This window comes from Oncorhynchus tshawytscha, linkage group LG10, assembly GCF_018296145.1.
Source record: "Oncorhynchus tshawytscha isolate Ot180627B linkage group LG10, Otsh_v2.0, whole genome shotgun sequence".
Taxonomy (NCBI): domain Eukaryota; kingdom Metazoa; phylum Chordata; class Actinopteri; order Salmoniformes; family Salmonidae; genus Oncorhynchus; species Oncorhynchus tshawytscha.
This window is the reverse complement of record NC_056438.1, coordinates 63,415,921-63,441,130: the sequence shown is the minus strand read 5'-3', so window position 1 is coordinate 63,441,130 and position 25,210 is coordinate 63,415,921. Positions and strand designations below refer to the sequence as shown.

General features: G+C 38.4%; 1 protein-coding gene across 9 annotated transcripts in view; it reads left to right on the top strand.

Moving 5' to 3' along the window:
* LOC112260616 (suppression of tumorigenicity 18 protein) overlaps positions 1 to 25,210 on the top strand; it is a 64,213-nt gene that overhangs the window by 16,173 nt on the left and 22,830 nt on the right. For 6 of the 9 annotated variants that reach the window (XM_042328841.1, XM_024435873.2, XM_024435872.2 and 3 more), the window contains exons 3-6: positions 19,467 to 19,585; positions 22,207 to 22,258; positions 23,194 to 23,224; positions 23,651 to 23,844. In XM_042328841.1, coding sequence (XP_042184775.1) covers positions 19,467 to 19,585; positions 22,207 to 22,258; positions 23,194 to 23,224; positions 23,651 to 23,844 — 396 coding nt within the window. Of the gene's footprint in view, positions 1 to 2,812; positions 2,903 to 3,109; positions 3,318 to 19,466; positions 19,586 to 22,206; positions 22,259 to 23,193; positions 23,225 to 23,650; positions 23,845 to 25,210 lie in introns of those variants that run through there. The other 3 variants (XM_024435876.1, XM_024435874.2, XM_024435875.2) reach the window with 3 other exon arrangements.

Below are 25,210 nucleotides of genomic sequence, written 5' to 3'. Positions count from 1 at the left end.
TCTCCGGCAACTAAGTTAGGAAGGACGCCTGTGTCTTTGTAGTGACTGGGTGTATTGATACACCATCCAAAGTGTAATTAATAACTTCACCATGCTCAAAAGAATATTCAATGTCTGCTTTATTTTTTAAATGTTTTCATCTACCAATAGGTGCCTTTCTTTGTGAGGCTTTGGAAAACCTCCTTGTCTTTGTGGTTGAATCTGTGTTTTTAAAAATATATTTTTAACCTTTTATTTAACAAAGCAAGTTTGAAATTCACTGCTTGACTGAGGGACCTTTATATAATTATCTGTATGTGTGGGGTACTGAGATGAGGTAGTCATTCATTAGTCCATGCAATTTATGACTTGTTCAGATTATTTTCACTCCTGAACTTGTTTAGGCTTGCCATAACAAAGTGGGTGAAAACTTATTGACTGAATACATTTCAGCTTTCATTTTTTATTAAGTTGTACAAATTTCAAAAAATACAATTCCACTTTGACATTATGGGGTATTGTATGTAGGCCAGTGACACAACATCTAAATTGAACCCATTTTAAATTCAGGCTGTAACACAAAATATGGAAAAAGTCAAGGGGTGTGAATACTTACAGAAGGCACTGTATGCTCTGTTGCTCTTTATTTGCATATGCAAATTGATAAACCATTTTTTAATTCCAATAATTTTATGTGACTATTTCTGAGATGAACAAGGCATCAAGTGGTTGCACAATGGCAGACAGATGAGTAAATGGGGTTTCACACTATAAACCAGGAGGTGGTGATTGGCTATTCATATTATTTGAGCACAATTCTGAAGCATTTTATCTTAAATTAACCTCACTTTATTTTAGTATATAATGATTTCAACATTTTAGATTAATGACTGAATGAATATTCATACCTACTCTGTTGTATTACATGGAAACCTAGAACTAGAACCAGCTTTGGGTTGCCGGTTGCCTAGATTTGAATTGAGATTGTTTTAAAGCATCGTTGGTTGACTTCATAAAGATAATTTATTGTTCTTACAGTACATTAGAAGAATTCCGGAAAACATAATATTTGTGTAGGCTTTACACACAGCCCGTATCGTGCTCAAAAACAATGGGGTGCTTTGACATTTCACTTCTTTGCTTACATAATTTGCAGCAGAATGCAAAAAGCTTTTAGACACAGATGTGACCCGTTGTAATACTTTTCTAAATGCAATCAAACACTTTCTACAAACATGAGCAGGACTTTTTAAATGTGAACCCTTGTCTGACATGTAATTTCATCCAACCCACTCCTCTTTTCATTCCTCCGCTATCTCCCCTCAGTTTTCCTGTTGATGAAATAGTTTTGAAAAACACTATATGCTGGTTCATGGGTCATGTTGTAGGCTTTGGAATAAACCTTTTTGTAGATTAATCAGGGACAACGCATATTTTTGCGTTTTACTTTCACTGAATTTGTGAATAACTGAGCTGCTGGGCTTACTACACTGTCCTCTGTAATGTTTTTAATTTAGTTAGGATTGCTGTCTTACAATAGTTCAGGACATGACGTGTTCAGGACATGACGTAATCAGTACTTTCTTGAACAAGCGCTTAAGATGTTCTTTCACTATGATTGTCTGCATCAGCTAAGAAAGAAACCATGTTTTTATTATTATATGATGTTGAAAGTGATGGCTCTACGCTTTCATATTTTCTAAACCACCAACACACACGAATGGTGCATAAGAAAGATCAAGCAGAACAAGAATGTACTCTTGACGTCCCGCTTTTCAGTATGTACCATGAAATGGCTCTTGAAAGACAGTTACAAAATTAAACGTTAAATTAGGCATTAAACAAGGTGATGATCAACTGCCAAACCTTAAGTAATGATATGCCTCAGCCATCCTCAAGTCCCCAGCCTTGCTTATCCAAATTGTGCAGATATCAAAAAGCACAGAAATTACATTATTATTATTATTATTATTATTACACACTGTGTTCACATGTCTCACCCCAGAGACTGGGATGACACAACCTAGAGATAAGCGTGTTTTGGGTGGCCTCTGTCATCAGCTGGGGAAGAAGATGCTTGCATCTCTAAGAGGCCCCCTTATGGGTATCACTTATTTTAAATGCTAAACCGCGGCCCCCTACCCCCATACACCCACTCTCCACTCCCCCGCCCCTCACCTCTCCTCCCGCCCCAGGCTCCACCCAGAAGTGTGGCTTGCCTTTGTCATTGTAATCTGGCCCTGTTTGCTAAACGCTTCCAATGTTTACTCTCTGCTACGGGGGCTTGTATTAACAGGAGTCAGCAGGATGCGCATGACATCACTAGCGCTGGGGCTGGGGGGCTTTTGTAGAAGCTGCGTTTGTGATGTCTCGAGGCCCCTGTCTTCTCTCCCTTTATTCCCCATTTTCTCTATCCAGGCTTGTCTAATGCCTGAGCTAACTCAGGAGGCTAACATGGCCTACAGGGAGGAATTACACCTAATTACTTAAATAACTGCTGTGCAGCAGCTAGCCTTCCTTCCTTAGTCACCAAAAATCATTTCCAGGTCCCTGGCTTTTAATGATAGCTAGTCCTCTCTGGTAACAGAAAAGATCTAGGACAAAATGGGTTTTCATTCATTCAAATAGGAGAGAGGGTAATAAAATAAGACAGACAGGTACTAAGATACAGAAGGGGAAAAAAATTCCAATTAACCGACAAGGCTTTCATGACATATACTTTGGTTGTTGTTGCCGTAGCGATAAAGTCGCAGACATTGAAACTCGTCTGTTGAGCCATTGTTATCATCCCTGGCCATCTGCTGCCGAGGACTGACATTCCTGCTCATTTGCATGATGAGTGATATGGGAAGCTTGGGAGGGCGTATGCCCCAGTCAGTCCTATGACAAAGCAAGTGAAAGTTTTTGAAGCAGAATGTAAGGGGTAAGAAAAACAATATATATAATAAATATATAATATATATATATATATATATATATATATATATATATATATATATATATATATATATATATATATATATATATATATACTTATATCAAGCATGTGTGTGTGTAGAGGGCTAACGCATGCATCTGCCTCCCTGTTTGTGTGTTTTGCGGATGTGGGAGTAGAATGGGGAGGGGGTTGTCTGCTGTTGATGTGCAAATGTGCATCATATTGAAGGACTGTGAATGGGGAGGTGTGACGTAAAAAGGGACCCGAACGCAGGTGCTTATCTCCAGGCTGTCAAAGGCATAGTATGTCATATTCCTGGGGACTACCTTTCAAAGACACAGCACCAGCTCGGCCATCAAGCGACTGGGGGGAAATCAAACTTTCTGGATCATAGAAGTAGGTTTGTGTCAAAAGTAATTTTATAATAATAATAATGTATAGTGGTTATGGTGTTTGTTTGTTTTTGTCATTGACATCAAGCGCTGAGTGTGAGTGCATGTGAAAGACAAGCATTTTATCCTCTTGATGTTTGATGCTGTCATATGACTTCATAAAAAGGTCATATATATATATATATGTTTAAAAGTTAATGCACATGTTTATTGCTATAGGACAGTAACTACTAATGTGTTAAAACGTTTGCTATAATTGTACAATATGAATACAGAAATAATATAAATTGTTATATTTATAAATGTCATACTTCAAGAAAGTATCTGTCTGCTAAATACAGGATTGTTGCCATGATGTGGATCAGTGCTCTTAGTAAAAGTGCAGCTTCTACAAGGGTCTCAGACCGCTAGAGAGGACATTATATTGCTCAAATGGGGTTTTAAGAAGCACAACCTATATTTGGATCATCCAGATAGCGTTAAATGCTGTCGACACAAATGCTGTATGTTTAATTCAGGTAGAGTATAAGCTAAGGTCTTAGAAGAACACGTTAGTATTGTGTTGAAGGCAATGCTTTGTCAGGTTGTGCTGGGTGAAGGTTGCATTAATGCTTGTTGAAATCCTGTTGTATTCTAAATGCTGTATTATGGTTGATAATGAGTGATCATTGAGACTTCTGTGGCAGACATGGTCCAGACCTTACACTTGAACAAACTCTGAAGAGACACAGTACAAGGTCTCCAGGGAAACTGTTGATTTAGTGGGAAGGATGGATATTTCAAAGGTTTATCATCAGGACCGTCAATAGACTTAGGCCTATGCCTCAGAAGGGCAAAGATAGAAGAATATGTTAAGGTCTAATTTGGAAGAAAATGTATACATTTTTTCATAACATACTGCAGCTAGGGATTTTGTCAAGACAACTGGTGGGTTGATAAGTGAGTTGTGTATTGAGAAAAACAACTTGTTTTTTGAGGCCTTTGCATAGGCCACATGATTAAATGAATATATTTTCAGGCGTAACATGTTGTGTGGGCAAGAATACTTTAATTCTAGTCAGTTCCCTCCAGCGGAAACTGATTTTCAAGATGTCATTTAAAAAAATAGTTGTTTGTGTAGTTCTGTCTTTGCAACCTACTATGTTATTTTAAGCTTGAGTAAGTGTGCAGAGCAAAATGAACATCCCAACTTGTAATTTAAATAGTCTGTTCCTGTTGGAACTGTTTAGAACATACATTTGAATAGATGTTAGAGATTTTCAGAAATGTCTCAAATATGACATTTTGTGTCATGTTTATGAAAAACCATACTGAAACAAACCAAAAACATGACTTGTTAATCAACTCCCAAATCGCTGACTCCCATTTGAGCTGTGATATTTCAAGGCGATGTGATATACAGACCAATATGCCATGTGTAATATATAATATGCCAAATATAATATATTTAATCTTCCATGTATAATATATAATATGCCTTGTATAATAATTATTGCTGCAAGGTGAAATCTTTTCAAAGTTAGGTATGCCCAATACAAAGAGTTGGAAATGTGATAATACTGAGACAAACCACTGAAATCATGAGCATATGGTCAATCTTTGGAGGTTATTTTAATACCACAGTTACAACAACACAAAGATCACAAATGATATGGTATTGAAGTGAAGTCATATACCCACTTGCTGTACTGTATGCAGCCTCCTTCCTGCTCCAAGCAGGATACTAATACAGTTGCTACACAACAGAGTAATGTTAGCTCTCTTTGCCTGCACTCCAGTACGACAACAGGAGCTGTCCATGGTACCTAGAGAATAAAGACTGTGTCATCCAGAGGGGGAGGTGAAATTACAAACTCCAGTTTATTTGTGTAAAACTTTATTATTTAGTTATATGATGATACAATTATTGTTCTATAGGATATCAAGTGCCCTGCTGTGACTTGTTAACTTTGTCACTTTTCACTTGACAAATCTTTCCATAACTCAACAAATAGATTCAAACTGAGTTATTCAAGAAAAGAGCACTTTTTACTTTTCGATTTCCAGATTGAGTCAAATATAGAGGAAGTATCTGTCATGCATTGTGAAACACTGCAAGCAGCAAAGAGTTACAGTAGCAAACATGGTGGTAAATATCCATCCAACATGTACTGTGTTACCTGTTTTTCCCCACTCAAACTTCACTTAGTTAATCTAGGAAAATGAATTATGTGGATTTAATTCAGCAAGGTTTCAGAAATGTTCCATCTGCTCTTGAGCTGCTGGGGAAAGGATAAATGTAATGAATTACTTCACTTTTGAACAGTATTCCAGAGAAACTGTGATGTTTGTATGATTGGGAATACATTTGCAATCCTAAATGTACAACATAAATATGTATTTGTTATGACAATGCTGAATGATCCTTTTTGCTGCGTGTGATTTGTTTGGGCCAAATTAATATCACTTGAATTGACAGAAAACAAGTGTTTTTAATGTCTCAAACAGGCCCTCTAATAGCTCTATATGCAGAGGATTTCAGAAAGGAGGCATAAAAATACTATCTGTTTAGTAACCCATGTTTCTCCTTTGGCTATATCAACTTAATTTGAAACCCACATAAATATATGCAATGGATTCTATATAATGATAAAGCAGTACTCCTCTGAAGATAAGTTTACTTAAGGTTATATCTGTTTTAAAATTTGTCTGACTGGGATAGACTATACTTTCCTGGTTGCCATGTTGCAGTTAGAGGTTTCCTGATGCACAGACTATGAAGTATTTAGTGATAAATAGGAAATATTGAAATATTATTTAAAACATGTATAGTAACCTAACCAAGATCATCTGAATATAATTGATCTATAAATACATTACAGGTAGTATTCTTTTTAAAGAGAATACTTGTAAAATGTCATGTTTTTTTAGTGAGGGGTTTTATATGCTTGAAATGGTGGCGCTATAAGCAATGTCCCTTATTAAAATTACATGGGATTTTTTTCCGCTCTTTTTTTATTCAAAATATATTTGAGAATTTACCTTGATTGTAATGTTACCTCATTGGCTGTGGTTTTGTTTGTTGGCCTAACTATAAAGGATCTGCTTGTACCCTTGTGGGTTGAGAAGAATTAGGATTTATGAATTTATTTCCTCTGTTGTATTGTTTAAACAGCTTTGGTTTAGTTTTGATCCCTTCCTCTTGCCTTTGAGGCTGTTCCACGGTGTCAGCTGTTGACTGATAGTAAGAGAACTGCCTCACAGTGTGAATGAAAGAAAACTAGCGGTTGGTAAACACTGATAAGGGATAAATAGAAAGCGGTCAGGCAGAGATAGTTCTGTGGGAGCCCAGATTGTGTGCGGTCTGTTAAAATGAGATTCTGAGCCTGTCCTTTTATTCCCCCTCCCCTCTGCTGCGTTTGTCTGGAAAATCTCCAGTGACCCTGCACAACAGTCCCAGGCTGCACTATTCTCTTTTTGTGTTTTGTTTTCTAACAAGGGTCAAGTTGGCCGATAGACATGTCCCTGATGCTTATAGACAGCTGTCATGACTGCAAGTACTTACAATAACTAATGTTACATGGAATTATAGTTCTGCTGCACCAGAAACACAGCATCAGGGAAATAGTGAAAAGATAAGTAAAATGTCTAGAACATTCTCTGAAAATGTCCAGCCTTTGTCTGTTTGACATTTTATTGTCGAATGGTTTCACTTCATGTTTCTTCACAATTTCTTTCAATGTTTTTTTTTTTATCTACTTGTGTATGAAAGTTTTGGAATGAATTGAAATTAAATGTTGTAAGAGTTAATACTTTAATGATAAAAAGTGCGACGATTGAACAATTTTGAACAAACTAATGCACATGCTTACTTACAGTACCAGTCAAAAGTTTGGACACACCTACTCATTCCAGGGTTTTTCTTCATTTTGACTATTTTCTACATGCTTCACGGTGGGAACCACACGTACAGAGATCATCCATTCGTCTTCCCAACATCTCACAAAGACACTGCGGTTGTAACCACAAATCTCATCAGTCCAAAGGATAGATTTCCACTGGTCTAATGTCCATTGCTTGTGTTTCTTGGCCCAAGCAAATCTCTTCTTCTTATTGGTGTCCTTTTAGTATTGATTTCTTTGCAGAAATTCGGCCATGAAGGCCTGATTCACACAGTCTCCTCTGAACCGTTGATGTTGAAATGTGTCTGTTACTTGAACTCTGTGAAGCATTTATTTGTGCTGCAATCTGAGGCGCAGTTAACTGTAATGAACTTAACCTCTGCAGCAGAGCTAACTGTGGGTCTTCTTTTCCTGTGGCTGTCCTCATGAGCCAGTTTCATCATAGCGCTTCATGGTTTTAGCGACAGGACTTTGGGTATGGACATTTTTGGGTATTGACTGACCTTCATGTCTTAAAGTAATGATGGACTGTCTTTGCTTATTTGAGCTGTTTTTGCCATAATATGGACTTGGTATTTTACCAAATAGGGCTATCTTCTGTATATTACCCCTATCTGGTCACAACACAACTGAATGGCTCAAACACATTAAGAAGGAAATCAATTCCACAAACTAACTTTTAACAAGGCACACCTGTTAATTGAAATGCATTCCAGTTGACTACCTTATGAAGCTGGTTGAGAGAATGCCAAGAGTGTGCTAAGCTGTCATCAAGACAAAGGTGGCTACTTTGAATAATCTCAGATATATTTGGATTTAACACGTTTGGTTCCACACATGTTATTTCATAGTAGAATGTAGAAAATAGTACTAATAAAGAAAAACCCTTGCATGAGTAGGTGTCCAAACCTTTGACTGGTACCTGAGATACATACATAGATACTGTATGTACATACATACATACATGCATACATGCATACTGTAAATACATACAGTGGGGCAAAAAAGTATTTAGTCAGCCACCAATTGTGCAAGTTCTCCCACTTAAAAATGAGAGAGGCCTGTAATTTTCATCATAGGTACACTTCAACTATGACAGACAAAATGAGAAGAAAAAAAAATCTAGAAAATCACATTGTAGGATTTGTAATGAATTTATTTGCAAATTATGATGGAAAATAAGTATTTGGTCACCTACAAACAAGCAAGATTTCTGGCTCTCACAGACCTGTAACTTCTTCTTTAAGAGGCTCCTCTGTCCTCCACTCGTTACCTGTATTAATGGCACCTGTTTGAACTTGTTATCAGTATAAAAAGACACCTGTCCACAACCTCAAACAGTCACACTCCAAACTCCACTATGGCCAAGACCAAAGAGCTGTCAAAGGACACCAGAAACAAAATTGTAGACCTGCACCAGGCTGGGAAGACTGAATCTGCAATAGGTAAGCAGCTTGGTTTGAAGAAATCAACTGTGGGAGCAATTATTAGGAAATGGAAGACATACAAGACCACTGATAATCTCCCTCGATCTGGGGCTTCACGCAAGATCTCACCCCGTGGGGTTAAAATGATCACAAGAACGGTGAGCAAAAATCCCAGAACCACACGGGGGGACCTAGTGAATGACCTGCAGAGAGCTGGGACCAAAGTAACAAAGCCTACCATCAGTAACACACTACGCCGCCAGGGGCTCAAATCCTGCAGTGCCAGACGTGTCCCCCCCCTGCTTAAGCCAGTACATGTCCAGACCCATCTGAAGTTTGCTAGAGAGCATTTGGATGATCCAGAAGAAGATTGGGAGAATGTCATATGGTCAGATGAAACCAAAATAGAACTTTTTGGTAAAAACTCAACTCGTCGTGTTTGGAGGACAAAGAATGCTGAGTTGCATCCAAAGAACACCATACCTACTGTGAAGCATGGGGGGTGGAAACATCATGCTTTGGGGCTGTTTTTCTGCAAAGGGACCAGGACGACTGATCCGTGTAAAGGAAAGAATGAATGGGGCCATGTATCGTGAGATTTTGAGTGAAAACCTCCTTCCATCAGCAAGGGCATTGAAGATGAAATGTGGCTGGGTCTTTCAGCATGACAATGATACCAAACACACCGCCCGGGCAACGAAGGAGTGGCTTCGTAAGAAGCATTTCAAGGTCCTGGAGTGGCCTAGCCAGTCTCCAGATCTCAACCCCATAGAAAATCTTTGGAGGGAGTTGAAAGTCCGTGTTGCCCAGCAACAGTCCCAAAACATCACTGCTCTAGAGGAGATCTGCCTGGAGGAATGGTCCAAAATACCAGCAACAGTGTGTGAAAACCTTGTGAAGACTTACAAAAAACGTTTGACCTCTGTCATTGCCAACAAAGGGTATATAACAAAGTATTGAGATAAACTTTTGTTATTGACCAAATACTTATTTTCCACCATAATTTTCAAATAAATTCATTAAAAATCCTACAATGTGCTGTTCTGGATTTTTTTTTCTCATTTTGTCTGTTATAGTTGAAGTGTACCTGATGAAAATTACAGGCCCCTCTCATCTTTTTAAGTGGGAGAACTTGCACAATTGGTGGCTGACTAAATACTTTTTTGCCCCACTGTACATACTGTAAATATATACATACTGTAAATACATACATACATACTGTAAATACATACATACATACTGTAAATACATACATACTGTAAATACATACATACATACATACATACATACATACATACATACATACATACATACATACATACATACATACATACATACATATTGTAAATACATAGCTACGTATGTGGCAGGTAGCATAGCGGTTCGAGCGTTGGGCCAGTACCAAAATGTCTCTAGTCCGAATTCCAGAGCTAACAGGGTGGAAAAAATCAGCTGATGTGCCCTTGAGCAAGGCACTTAACCGTATTTGCTCCAGGGTCGGTGTTGTTAATGGCTGACCCTGGCCATGACCCCAATCTCCGAGGGTGTCTCAGAGGGAGTTGCAAAAAACGCATTTAAATTTCACACGTGTATAATGCGCTCTTGCAATATAAGCATCCCCAAAATTGTTATTACGTAGATACATACACAGATCTATCGTTACATACATAAATACATACATACACTAACTTATAAATGTATAAATATAATCACGTGTTCTAAATATATAAAGCCATCATGAACTGTCAATATCAAACATCATACTGAATATCTACCATTTTCCAAGCCTTTTTAGGGGCAATCTGTTCATTATTTTGGTATAGATTTTTGAGGGGGATTCCATCTTTTATGTGATTTAAAATGACCTTCAGAGTTCTTACCTTGAGGGTCACCATGTGGTGTATTTACACCGAAAATAATTCAACCCATTGTAGCCCGCTAGCTAATGAGATTGGTCGTTAAGTGAATGACACAAAGGCTACAAAAAGAGCTTAGTGGCTCCGTTGAATATTACAGTGTCCTCGCACACACACACACACACACACACACACACACACACACACACAAACACAAACCTCGCGGCAGTGACACACTGGACTAGCCTGGCTACCCACCCACCCCACCTCGATTTCCTTCTACACCATCACCTCAATGAAAGGCAAAACAAAGGCTAACAGGGGCATGGTAAGTCAGGCTAACAATTCTGCCCTGTCGGAAATGTTAATGTCTCTGTGTCTCCGTGTCTACGTATGAGAGTGCGAGTGAGTGAGTGAGTGAGTGAGTGTATCTGTGCCTGCTTAGTGAATGCAGAGCTTTCAGTCTCAGAGTAAATAGTGCTCTCGACAGATAAATAGATTCATGAAAGGTTAGCGCAGTGCCTAAGGAGACTGTCACTTCCAGACATGTTGGCTAATGTGACAGAGGACAAGACCCAGCTGTTTCCTCTTGCTTGCTTCCTAACTGTAACTTTGCTCGCGAGCAACCCTCTCTATTCTTTTCCCCCTGAACTTACATCTGATGTCTTCTTTATGGAAGTACTGTAGTTTTGTCTTTTTCCAGCTCTACTTACAGCTCTACTCAGAAAATATTATCAATGCATGTTTTTTAAGTGACTTTTTACAACCTTAGCTTCTATTTTCCATCACAGGATGGTAGTTTCATATTGACATCTCTCTGGTTCGTGCATTCAATTTGTGTCCATAATAGTTTTTTTTTCTGACTTAAATTCATTTCTGGCTTAGACATTTTGTTATTGCGCGTGACAATTCAATATGTAGACGTTTTTTTTGTATGTATAACCATACTCCTGAATTTGACATTTAGACCTGTCACTGCCTTGTACTTGTCCTATGCTTGCAGGTACTCTCAACTGGTTTAAGCTGGTTGTTTTACATATAAGTATATTATGTATCCTACATCAATTATATTGTATCAAAATATCATGCACGACCGGCAGACTGCAGCGTGGGTTAAAGTCCACATTTTTTATTAAACCCTAGAGTTAATTCGAATTTACATTTTATTGATGCATATAATCATAATCACAGACCATCTGCTGATCTGGCAAGCTCGGTTCAAACTCACAAAACAGTCCTGCTAACCTTTAAGTACAAAATACTATAGTCAGGGTTTAACTCGGCTATCCCAGAAGAGTGTGTGTGTTAGAGGAGATTGTATAGATTTTGCATAATACTTAATTCAGATCCTCTAGGGCTGCTCCTGCCATGTGTGTTAAATATATCACGGTCAATTCGATAACCACCATGATATTAAGCATGATCAATGTTAGCAACAGCCTGGCTAAGAGTACACATTACTAACTTTTTGACACATGTAGGACTACAACCTACATTGCCATGGTTTCAGGCATTTAACTGCACAGAGGTTTGTATTATTTCACTCTTTTTCCTGGTTTGGAATAATGTTCATAACATGGTCAATGAAAACTATTTTATTTACTTTACCCATTTAGAATAAGTAAATTACAACACTTTTATAACAATTTTCTTGCCTTTTTTCAACAAAATAAGAAATTTACCATCAGGCATCTCTATAAGGCATAAAATACTTATGTACAACTCATTCCAAACAAAGCTTACGCAGACTGAGAATTCATATGCCAGAGGTAAATCCCAGTTAACACGGATTTATACTGGCATGAGTTAAAGGACTAGAGTTTGTAATCCAGGTGGCCAGGGGATTTTGCCACACAGTGAAATCACTTAAAACTCCCCCAACGTCCTGAGCCATGGCGCTCAGAGAGCTGGGAGATTTTTCAGAATTTATGACAGCACAGCTGAACTCTTTCTGTGTGCGTGTGCACGCTCATGTGCAAGCGCCTGTCCACCTGTGTGTGTGTGTGTGTGTGTTTATTTGGATAATTTACTTCCTTTTATATACTCAATTAGTATGATTGGGAGCCAGATAACGACATGAGACCTTGACAGATTGGTATTATCCTCCTTTGACAGGGCGAGTGGATAGTATTGGGAATTCAGCGTCCCATCTGCATAAGCAGAAATAAATGTTTGTAGCTGAAAGTAAAGGATAATGGCCTCTATTTTAACAGCCGTTGACTCCACCTCTTAATTAGTAAAGTGACCAAGTGGTTATTGGCTACATTTCCCTTTTTCCCAGTTTGCTCTCTATGAGCTCCATGTACTGTAAATGTTTGGATGTGTGTGGCTGTGGAGGATGAGAAGACGGGAATAGTTTGTATGTGCGTGCACGTGTTTGCGTGCACGTGCACACTTAAAGTGTGTGTGTTTGGAGGACAGGACAGAGGAGCAGAGATGGAGTGGAGTTGTTTAATGACAGGAACAGCTGACTTGTTTAGAGAGCAGTGAAAGGTAATTAACCCTGGGAAAACTACAGCTGCCATGCGAGCTGTTCACTTCAGTGCAATCTGATTAGGAATCAATGCTTCAGCGCTGCCTGGCTCCTTTCAGACACACTGTGTGTGTGTACTGTGTGTGTTTTTTCTAGGTAAACTTTTCCCACCCGGAGGCCTCTGGGCATGGGAGACCTGCCTTTTGTGGCACGGGATTAGCTCGAACGGTTACTACGTTTCTCCAAATTGCCGACCACCTGGTAGCATTCAGGCAACCCTCCTCCTGCATGAAAAGGGTCTCATTGGAAAGAAACAATGGCCAGGATTACTCTGTAGTGATGACAGACACCCGGGCTGGAACTTCTTTTCTCCCAAACACCTGTCAATGAATTAGTCCTTGTTAGTGTTTTGAAAAACTTATGTTCAATAACGATTTGAAAGATGCAAACTAACGTGGCATACAGTATTCACACCCCTTGACTTTTTTCCCATAATTTCAAAGTGAAATTAAATGAAAGCTGAAATGTCTTGAGTCAATAAGTATTCAACCACCTTGTTGTAGCTAGCCTAAATAAGTTTAGGTGTAAACATGTGCTTAACAAGTCACATAAGTTATAATGACTAGCTCATCTCTGTACCCCACAATTATCTGTAAGGTCCCTCAGTTGAGCAGTCAATTTCAAACACAGATTCATCCACAAAGACCAGGGAGGTTTTCCAAAGCCTCGTGAAGAAGGGCACCGATTGGTAGATGGGTACAAATAAAAAAGCAGACATTTAATATCTCTTTGAGCATGGTGAGGTTATTAATTACACCTTAGATGGTGTGTCAATACACCCAGTTATTACAAACCTACAGGCGTCCTTCCTAACTCAGTTGCTGGAGAGGAAGGAAACTGCTCAGGGATTTCACCATGTGGCCAATGGTGACTTTAAAACAGTTACAGAGTTTAAGGGCTGTGATAGAAAACTGAGAAAACTGAGGATGGACCAACTTTGTAGTTACTCCACAATACTAACCTAAATTACAGAGTGAAAAGAAGGAAGCCTGTTCAGAATAAAAAAATATTCTGGGACGGCAGGTAGCCTAGTGGTTAGAGCATTGGGCCAGTAACCAAAAGGTTGCTGGATTGAATCCCCGAGCTGACAAGGTAAAAATCTGTCGTTCTGCCCCTGTTGACGGTAGACCGTCATTTTTTATTTATTTTTTACCTTTATTTAACAAGGCAAGTCAGTTAAGAACAAATTCTTATTTTTGGCCTAGGAACAGTGGGTTAAATTGTTGTCAAATTGTACCTTGTCAGCTCGGGAACTTGAACTTGCAGCCTTTTGGTTACTAGTCCAACGCTCTAACCACAAGGCTATCCTGCCGCCCCATTGTAAATAATAATTTGTTCTTAACTGACTTGCCTAGTTAAATAAAGGTTCAATTTAAAAATAAATAAATTCCAAAGCATGCATCCTGTTTGCAATAAGGCACTAAAGTAAAACTGCAAAAAATGTGGCAAATAAATTTACTTTATGTCCTGAGTACAAAGCTTTATGTTTGGGGCAACACATTTTCAAGCATTGTGGTGGCTGCATCATGTTATGGGTATGCCTGTCATCGGCAAGGACTAGAATTTTTTATTTTATTTTTAAAAAAACGTAATAGAGCTAAGCACAGGCAAAATAAGGAAAACCTGGTTCAGTCTTGGGAGACAAATTTACCTTTCAGCAAAACTATAACCTAAAACATAAGGCCAAATTTCTTACCAAGACGACATTGAATGCTCATGAGTTGCCTCGTTACAGTTTTGACTTAAATCAGCTTGAAACTCTGACAGAGCTTGAAGAATTTAAAATAAAATAAAAATGCAAATATTGTACAATCCAGGTGTGCAAAGACTCTTACAGACTTAACCAGAAAGACTCACATCTGTAATCGCCGTCAAAGGTGATTCTAACATGTTTTGACTCAGGGGTTTGAATACTTATGTAAATGCAATATTTCTGTGTTTCATTTTCAATAAATTAGCAAACATTTCAATTAACATGTTTTCACTTTTTCATTATGGGGTATTGTTTGAATCTGGATGAGAGAGAAACAAATGTAATCAATTTTGAATTCAGGCGGTAACGCAACAAAATGTGTAATAGGTTAAGGGGTATGAATACTTTCTGAAGGCACTGTAGGTGTTAATTGATTGTGTAGAAGCTGCAATCCTGTGATACAGGTTTAATTTCCTTTGGGTTATTATTAGTCTTGGTAGTTATAGATAGCATGGTAGGAAACCATTCCATAAAACAAAGCAATATGCTGTTTTTGAATATTCAACATTTCTGTTCTGATTGAGATTGATATTTGATAATTAATTGCAATTCATCTAAAAAGCCATCTTTCATAGAATAATATAACTATAAAAGTGCCCCAAATTTAGTGAAAAAAAAATGTCTCTCTGATGGCTGAACAAGAAGAACCAATCTGGACTTTGTGCCACTGTGACTGTGTGGACCTGGTCCAGATTAACTCAATTTAGAAGGGAAGGCTTTGGGATGACTTTGGAAAGCGATTACAAGATTTTTAAATCACCTCAGCGCAGGTGTCACCGTCTGACTCTTTTATGGGGTGCTTTGCTAACTGGCTCCAATAACAAGTTTCCCCTGTAGTTATGCCATCATAACAAATCATTGAAGCGATAGTGGCTGGCCAGCCAGGCTCCTAATTGTCTGTTAAGAATTCTGTGGAGCCTCGTTCTCTTTATTGAAGCTTCTCAGTCTTGGGGAAGTGATAAGACAGAAGCCAGTTTGTAGAGCCCCGTACAAAAGTACTCATTTGGCATGAGACAAACACTTTGCTTGGCGGCCAGGATGGCTGCATTGGAGATGGTTATGTCTGAAATCACAGTTGTTTCTGGAAGTCCGGAAGCGCCCCTCTATGAGGATTTTGGTGTGTAAAAAGTGCCCACTGATCAGAAGATATTCTGTTTCCCTTTTACTGTATTTATGTGAATGGATTGGTGTTCTACACTTTGGCGATTGTTCATACGTTTTCTCTCCTTCTCACTCTGTCTTTGAACTTATATTATCAGTACAGAAATAGCGTGGAATTGGGCAAGTCCGGTATGGTTACCTCCATACCTTACCTGGTTTAGCTTGTGTTAGTCTCTTTAGCCTATTTGTTGTCACTGTCCACAGTTGGTTCTACTGTATTTAGCACCATTCCATCATCTTCTCATGGTACTGAATATTCAATCTTTCATTGGAAGAGGTATACTGTGAGATTTTTGATGGGATGAGTTTGGAGTGTTACAAAGAGAAAACTACTCTGTATGACACTTTACACTTGTATAACCCTTAAGACTATGTTCAGTACAATTGGAGCTCACAGAGGTGTTGCTTGAGAGGTCAAACTATTAGTTCAATCATATCTTTATTAATTCTGCATCATAAGAGAGACACCAATAACTGAAAATCTTTGGACACATTTGTTTATATTTAAGGAATATTAAATATATTACTTTTATAGGAACATTACCCTATTATTATCTTCAAGAGTTTATAAAATGCCCTTGTATAAAAAAAGAATCACCATTTTAAGCGCCGGCTTTGATATGAATAGGAAAATCAGAGCCCCCCCCTTCCTCGCTTTCACCCTCCCTCTCCTAAAACGTTTCTTAGCTATTATTCTAATGTCCAGCTGCTAGCTTTTTAAACAGAGGGCATCTGATGGCTGCTTGGTCGCAGCACCGCAAATGAAAATAATTATTTCAAAAACTTGTTTATCAAAATAGTCTCTTACACTATGAATGAATTAGGATTTCAATGAATGGTGGTGAAATCAGTTGTGTTCCTTATCATCATATACCATCTCAGTTTGGCTCTCCACTGACAAGGAATCTCTGTCTGCACACAAGCAACCAGCGTTATTGTAAAGCACACTTTTCTTTTTTTTTTAAACACTACATATTGCTGATTCTAAGCACGGTGGACATATACAAATATGATCAGTTTACCGTATAGACTTAGACATTCATTACAAGGAAATATGAAAGTAAATTGTACTATCTATCGTTTGCTGTTTGCACTTTATTATGCAGAAACAGAAAACACTTAGCATGTCAAATTAATCTGGAAATTATTCCCGGGGTAAACTATAAACACAGAAGTTACCCCGCACATTTACCCTCCTTTTTTCTCCTTCCTCTAGATCAGAGTGTAATTGCCAGTAATCAGGTCTGTTTGCTGCTGATAAAACCTCTCTGAATGCGAGGAACCCTCTTTGTGTGATGACTCAATTATGCCAGAAGTGGCTCATCAAACCTGGCCCATCAGCTGCTTTAATAAATAAGGAGGAAAACTTGCTGCGGGCGCATTATAATTCCATTCATTCCATAATTAAATTCATTCCAGTTTTAACCCTTCATTCGTATAGTCTGCCTCTGGAAGAGGAAACAAAAACAAGGGAGGAGGGGAGGGGAGGGAGCGGGTACCGAACAGACAGTGACCTTGCATAGAGCATCTACCCATCCCCATAATTCAAAATGATACTGCTGAAGAAAGGTTAAGAGAAAAGGCTCAATGAGAAGAGAATGGATGGTATCAGTTCAGATAGAGCCCTTCTGTCTACATGCATTGTTTCCACACAGCTTTAGACAGTAATTATGTTAAAAGTGTAATCTAATCATAGCAGTTGGTTGGGGGAGTATGCGGGAGATGACATTTTAAAACCTTATTTGGTGTTATTCTCATTTGCCTAGCTATCATCTTGCATCTGCCCCAATCTAAAGGAAATGTAAGCAAAGTAATTCATGTTTATGGTCTTCGCAAGTGTAAGGTTTTATTGTTTTCTAAATTAAGTACCACTAGTACCATTGACTCGGTTTTACTTTATCACTATAGTGTCTGTTAATTACACAAGGGTGTCCCAAGTGCAGGGATAAGCTGGGAACAAGGGGACATTTGAATGACAAGGTTAATGATGATTATTATTATACTAATGAATATCACTATTAGTTGGAGCAGTAGCTTTACAGTAGTTGTTGGGTGGGTACAAATTGTAACAGCACCACTTGTATTGATGGTGACATACAAGTACCGTTTGGCTTAGGAATCAGCCACAGTATTAGTTGTCATAGTTGCACAGATGTAGGATCTTAATTTGACCAGTTTCTCACAGCAGGAAAATAATCCTGCAGCAACAGGAAATGTGAATTTTTGTGTGGATTATAATTAATGGACATTTTAGTAGGGGTTGGTCCAATTTTTGTTAGGGCAAATCAAGTCTTTAGAAGCCTTTTAAAATGTTGAATACACTACACTCCTACACCTGTAGTAGTAGTTGTTTTAAACAGTAGAATGTAGCTTCAGTATCAGCAATATACAAAACTGCATGACCTTGTCAATGGCTAACCTTTTTGAAGTTGATTTCCAATAACACAAATAACCTCATACTTGTATATTTAGCCACTTGTAGTTTGTATGGCTATGAGGAACAATAATTATGAACAATAATATGCTTGATTGCATTTATATTTTGTATTAGAGCAGGGAAAACCACAGTTGGATCCAAAGTAACAGATCCAATGTATAAGCAGTCCCCATTCAACCCCTCTCCAAACGGTGTGTGAGGCCATGGTTATTCATGACTGTTGGACTGGGAAGCCCTCTCTTCTCCCAGTCTCAGTCCGTCACAGCCCATTCTCTCCTATCCTCTGTGGTGGGAAAGGTAGCAGATGGAATAGGGTGGGGAATGGGCTGGTCCCAAGGACAGCATGCAAAGCAGCCAGATTAGCACATAGAGAATCACATAGAAACCCTGCGCATCAGGCATTAGGCAACTCTGCTCAGTATCCCCAGAGAAATCTGCCCCATACATGGGCAAATAGTCCTCAGAGAGCAAGACGTTATTTGTCTAGTTGTGTTGGGGGGCAGGAAAATGATTCAGCAGATGACAAACCCACCGGCCTTCCTTAAATAGTAGTGAGTCTCTTTTTTTCTTTTTCTTATGCTAATGATTCCGAGTCCCCCCCTTTTGGTTTGCAGAGGGGAAATGTTCTGAGTGCTGTAATTAAGATGTTTTTTTCTTTTTCCTTTTTTTCCCAAAGCTAACAGAAATAAATAATTCCTGTAATAAGATCTGTGAAGTGAAGAGGCTTAATGTACTCATTGTGTTTGTCCTTGTTTTCCCTCTTGGATGTTTTGTGTTAATGAGACTGTGAGCAATTTGATCTCTGTCAAGCAATCAATTTGCATCTTGGTCCTTATTCAACCATGTGAGGTATTATCTTGTTTCCTGCCCGTCACTATCTCTGACTGACTGCACGTTCACCAACAATGTCTATCAGCACCTTTAGCATTCAGAACAATATTATCAATATGATTAATTAGTTAACTAACCTACAGTATACTACAATTTAGATGGAAAACTTGGAAATTGAGAATCAATAAAAAGTTTGTTTCTTTCCACTCCACATTTGATTTGTAAGCCTATATCTATTTTTATTAAAGGTATATTTTTGTTGTTGTTTTTTGTTACAGAAAATGAATTTCATGCTCACATCCTGAAAAAAGTCAAGAATTGTGCACAAATCGACCAAGGTGGACTGCGTGGACCTTGCAGCACGTCATATATATTTCCAAAAAAACTGCAAATAAAGGTAGGCCTAATATAATTTGATGATATATTTTCCAGTGATGGGTTTGGATACTACACATTTGGATGAAAGAGTATGGAGCTAGTTGATGCCTTAGCATCAACTAGGGGGACGGATATAGTCATGTATTTGTATGGCTAATGGAAGTGGTAGCCATGATGTTCTGGATAAGCTGCATGTTTAGCAGTGTCGTGTCAATGCTCTTTTGACCCCCGCAAAATATGTGACACAGATATTGTTTTACATATGCAGTATGTTGAGTCTGCTGCTTTATTTTTATACCACTGCACTTGTATTGTAGCCTACTGTACGTTGAATGTGACCGTGCCTCCCAGGCTGCATTTAGACAAGCAGCCCAATTCTGATCTTTTTTTCACTAATTGGTCTTTTAACCAATCAGATCAGCTATGAAAAAGACTTGATGTGATTGGTCAAATGACCAATTAGTGGAAAAAAATATCAGAATTGGGCTGCCTGTGTAATCGTAGCCCCAGTGTTCTACTTTTGAAAGCCGTTCCTAAGTCCAAAATGGCTGGCTGAAACCATGACAATGTCCAGACAGCCTTGGATAAAATAGTATGACCATAATGTCAACCATAAAGAAATGGGAAAACATTTTGTACCAATGACCACCAAAGATCTATCATGTGTATGTGTTATAGTTTTGTGCATTGTCAGGAATATATAACACAAACAAATCCCCACCTGAGAGTGTAGTAAATATTTAATACAAACAAAGCCTTATTTGAATAGCATGTACTGTATCTACAGTATTTGTTCTGCCTGTGTAAATATATTCATTGAACATCATGTGTTCTCTCCATGTCTACTTCTCTTACTCGGAAACGTCCATAGGAGATTTCCACGTTGCTCCATTACTTCTGATTCATCCTCTGCAGAATTAGGTACAGCTTTGAGTTTGTGAAGGACCAACAATAGCTTTTGTCGAATGGGTGTCAAAAGCACATGCTCTACACCCTCTCAGAACCTCTGTGCTGCTCACAAAGCAGAACATATACCTGAACACAAAAAGTTGTTTCTCCATCTCCCCTCAGAAGACAATCAATCACATTTATTTATAAAGCCCTTCTTACATCAGCTGATGTCACAAAGTGCTGTACAGAAACCCAGCCTAAAACCCCAAACAGCAAGCAATGCAGATGTAGAAGCACGGTGGCTAGGAACAACTCCCTAGAAAGACTAGATACAGGCCTTTGAAGGAATACAGTATGTAATTGAACGTTCTAACTAACATATTGAGTGCAGTTGAAAAATTAGGAACTGACAAAATATCAGTCAAGTGTATACTCCTCAGGGTCAAAACCAAGTTCATCAGGTATCTTACGAAGATAGAAGCATTATTATATTCAATATAGTATTTTCAATATATTCAAATAAGTATTTTCAAAATACATGATATTCTGGCTTTATTTGTAAGATAGAGGCATTTAAATGGTTCATGTACAGAGCATTAATAAGGCATTAAATCAGAGGTTATGTTATGAAATATTTAAAAAGTGTTTAAAACAAGTAGATTTGCATAATGTGAGTGTTGCCTCTCAGTAACACAGAAGTGCCTAATGTGAAAATATTAGTCAATCTGTGAAATTACACTATCTGAATTTGAAATTGAAATTAATTTGTATTATTGTAGACAATGTAACACATACACTATCTATACAAATCTTGTTTAATAAAAAAATGTATACAAAATGAGTGAGTATCTCTTGTCTGTTTGTTTGTCTGTTCATACGATGATGGAAAAATTGTAATGAACTAATGAGGTAAATTAGTTTTTACAGAATGTAATCTATAGTGTTTGGGTAGTTGTTTGTCTCAATAGGGCCCTAGTAATCAAAAGTAATGAACCTATTATGAGCAGGTCCTCCGAGGGCCCGGCGTGGCATTGAAGAGTGTGGCACATAAAAGGTTTATTAAAGTAAATTAAGGTCCATCACTGCCACACCTGCTCCCCTATTATAAATGTATGACAGGTCAGTGCCTTCAATCACAACAGCAAACCAGAGAGAGAAGTCATGTTTCCCATTACCAGGAAAAGTAACAGCGTATCTATCCTGTGACTCACAAATTTCACTGGCCTGTGACCACTATACACTGCCATCAGCCCAGAATAATTACCTTTAATAGGTTTTATTTGGGATCCACATGAGATGGTGACGAGGGAGAGTGGATGGATTTGAACAACTATTTTGGTCTAAACACACTGCTGTCTGTCTGTACCACCACCTGCACTTTAATGTCATTATTTTGCATTATGATGTTTTTTCCACCTCAAAGTTTATTTTGTTTTATTAACTTCACCTTCGGTCGGTGTTTTGCTTTTACATGTGTTTTCATGACTACACCCATTAAATGCAGCCGACAATCAACACGTAAATACATAAATGTTCCGGGAAATATAGGGTAATGTTGATAGGAAGGTTCAAAGTTACTTCAAATAAACTTCAACCACTAACGTCAAGAACCCTCAAATTGGATGGATACAGCATCTGCTGAGCAAATGTTAACATCATTATTCCAGTCCCAGTTGTCAACAGAATCTGTATTTTGTTAGAAATGAGTGTTACATGCTAAAGAATACATTGTGTGTTCTTTATCAACAGATGGATTCAGAAGGAGAGGAAAACACACTCCAAACATGCAACGGTGGTAAAGGTCAGCAGCGTTGACAACTCTTACCATGTTCAAGCAAGCACATCAATAGCAGTAACTAAGCACTTCAGCAATTCACGCACATTCCACTTATACATCTATGGGGTCTAGGGAGGAATCAGTTCAACAATCCAACTTTACAACTGTCAGTTTTGCAAATTATCTTACCAATTTGAAGAGCACTGCATTGCCATTATTTTATTCAGATGGGGAATTACTTCATCAAATTGGAACTGTGGCTCAAATTCGTTAAGGAGTGAATATATATAGTGTGATTGAAAACCCCTAGACAGGGGGATGCCATTATGCTAGTGTTCCAAGCCTCTAAGGTCTGGCTGGTGGCACCAGAGCCATTACTATGTCTGGGAAATTCATGGAAGCTTTATTATGGGGTTGTGCTTCATGGGAATACGGTGGACTTGAATGAGAATGAGATTTGCATCTGTGGTGCATGGCCCTCAGGGAAAATCGATTTGCCTTTTCAGATGATGTTGTCAAAGCTGTCAGGAGGATGAGCTACAGCAGATCTCAGAAAGAGGAGAGCAGATTGGGGTTGTGGATATTTAAAAAAAAAAATCTATATAAAGGGTACCTTGACGATGATTTTAATCATATCAGAAGGCTTTTGTTGAAGTAAAATAGTTCATTATAAAAGGTTGCAAAAAATCTATTTTGATAAGTAGCTGTAAAAGTAATCTTTTCATAGAACATTTGATAGAGTACAATCCAAAATCATACTAGGGGAACACCCCACTACCATGAGTGTAGTCGGCCCACAGTGTATTCATTCACAACTGCTTATCAAAAACATGAAGCTAGTACAGTAGATCGGTAGCTTTGATCGGGACTTGTTTCCCCAGTAGCCAGATGCGTAGTCACTCCACAGTGGAAATGTAAACATTACTATTTACCTGACGTACTTCTGTTTCTGTTTACAGTTCCAGCTGACTGCATCACCCAGGCTCCAAGGTAAGGGTTCACGACCTCTTTGTGAAAATAAACACTTACAGGTATCCTCTAATTCACCCCAGGTTTCTATGCCCTTGCATACAGAATGAAATAGGCATCCTTTGTTAGTAGATGTGGTATGCTGGCCATTCTCTTATCTTGATAATACCGGTTCTAATTGAATTTGGCCCTGTAGCTCTTCACTGCGCTTCTAGGTACTTCATTTGTATTAATCATCTCGACCATATACAGTTTCTTCAACCTTATGTTTACCTTTTCAATCAAGTTACAAAAAAACACTTGATTTTACTTTCTGAATCCTGAAATACAGTTGGGGAATAAACTGACAATGTTACATTTTACGTTCACTTTCAGTTCAAAGTAACGGCTATGGCCTTTTGTTGACCCCGTTGCTCTTTTTATTCATTCACCCCCCCCCCAAAACAGCACATATGGGTCTATGGCTGCTAGGAAGAGGCTCGCCCAGGAAGGGGTGCAGGGCGCCCCCGTCAACAAGAGAAAGTCTCTCCTGATGAGGCCCCGCCACTACAGCCCCAGTGAGGCGTGCTGTGAGGATGAGAACGAGGACCTGGCACCGCCACAGGACAAAGAAGAGCTGAGGAACATTGACACTCCAGCAGGTAGACAGATGTCCTGTTGTTTGTCTGTTTTGATGAACAATTGACGCTGAATTTTAAAATCCCATCTGTTGCATTCATATTTCCCTCCCTCTCTATTGCATGTCTGCTCGCCATCAGCCAGACCCCATAGTCATTGTGTATTGGAAGTGAAAGACGAGACTGCTGGGTTCACATTAGTTGTGTCTGTCTCACGTCCCCAGTCCTACTTTTGACAGCTTATCTGCCATGATATTTTTGGCATGGCTTTTTCCCCTATTTTTGATGAGGCCAGATTTCAGACTCCTCCTTTTCTTTTTGTCTGTGTTTGGTTTTTCTGAAAAGCCATTCAAAAATGGGTTGAAAACACAGAGAATTGAATAATGATCATGTTTGCTTGAGGCCATTCTGGTTAGAATGTCCTCTGTTGATGTTTGTTTAGTAAAGTGAGTTGAGTTTAGAATATGCACACGATTTATTGATTATTAACACAAGCTAATGTTGCATCTTAAACAGAACCAGGTTCCCTTCTAAAGTATGCTATTGCTTGACCATCTTTTTATAAAACCAATGTCACTGATACAATGGAATAAATTTGTGATTATTTGTCGAAAGATACTAAGACCAAGGTATGTACTCAACAATGACATAAGGAAATGTTTGTTTATTTCATTGAGCCTCCCCCCCCAAGCAAAACATTTCTATTTCCAAATGAATTGAATTTTGAGCATTTTGGCAACAATACCCATGGTTTACATGTGCATTCTCACCCACTATAATCTGCACTTATTTGGTATAGTTTTAACGATGTAACTAAGCAACAAACGTAATTGTCCCCTTCGAAAGCTTTTGTTAGGCCCTCTTAACACAGTCCAAATATACATAATTAGGCATAATGTCTACAGCTCATTATAGTACACATGTGGGTAGTTAAATGGACCAAGAGAGTAGCTCAATGAATTGTGCAGATTAATTGGAAATGGAATGTATTTGTTTCTGGGGTTCATATAACATTACAATTATCATAACCCTTTCTGCACTAGCTTCGCTATCTGTTTTTCCCCCTTTGATATCTTCCTTTGTTCATATACCTCCCTCTCATGGTCTGTTTGTGTTTCAAGCAGAGCTTTTATGTGTCTGTATTCAGTCACCACTACCTACTTGTTCTGTATTATAACCTTTTAATCCAGAAAAGTTTATCTTTTTTATCAAAAGAAGGCACCTGCAAACAGCAAGCCCTATACAATACAGTGAACATGTATCAAAAGGCAGGCAACACAAAGCAATGACTGAACATTGTGTGATTAACATAAGCATACATACATTTCTAAATATATTTTTGTCACAATCAGGTCTGGGGATATTTTATGTGAAATGTCTATGACAGTTA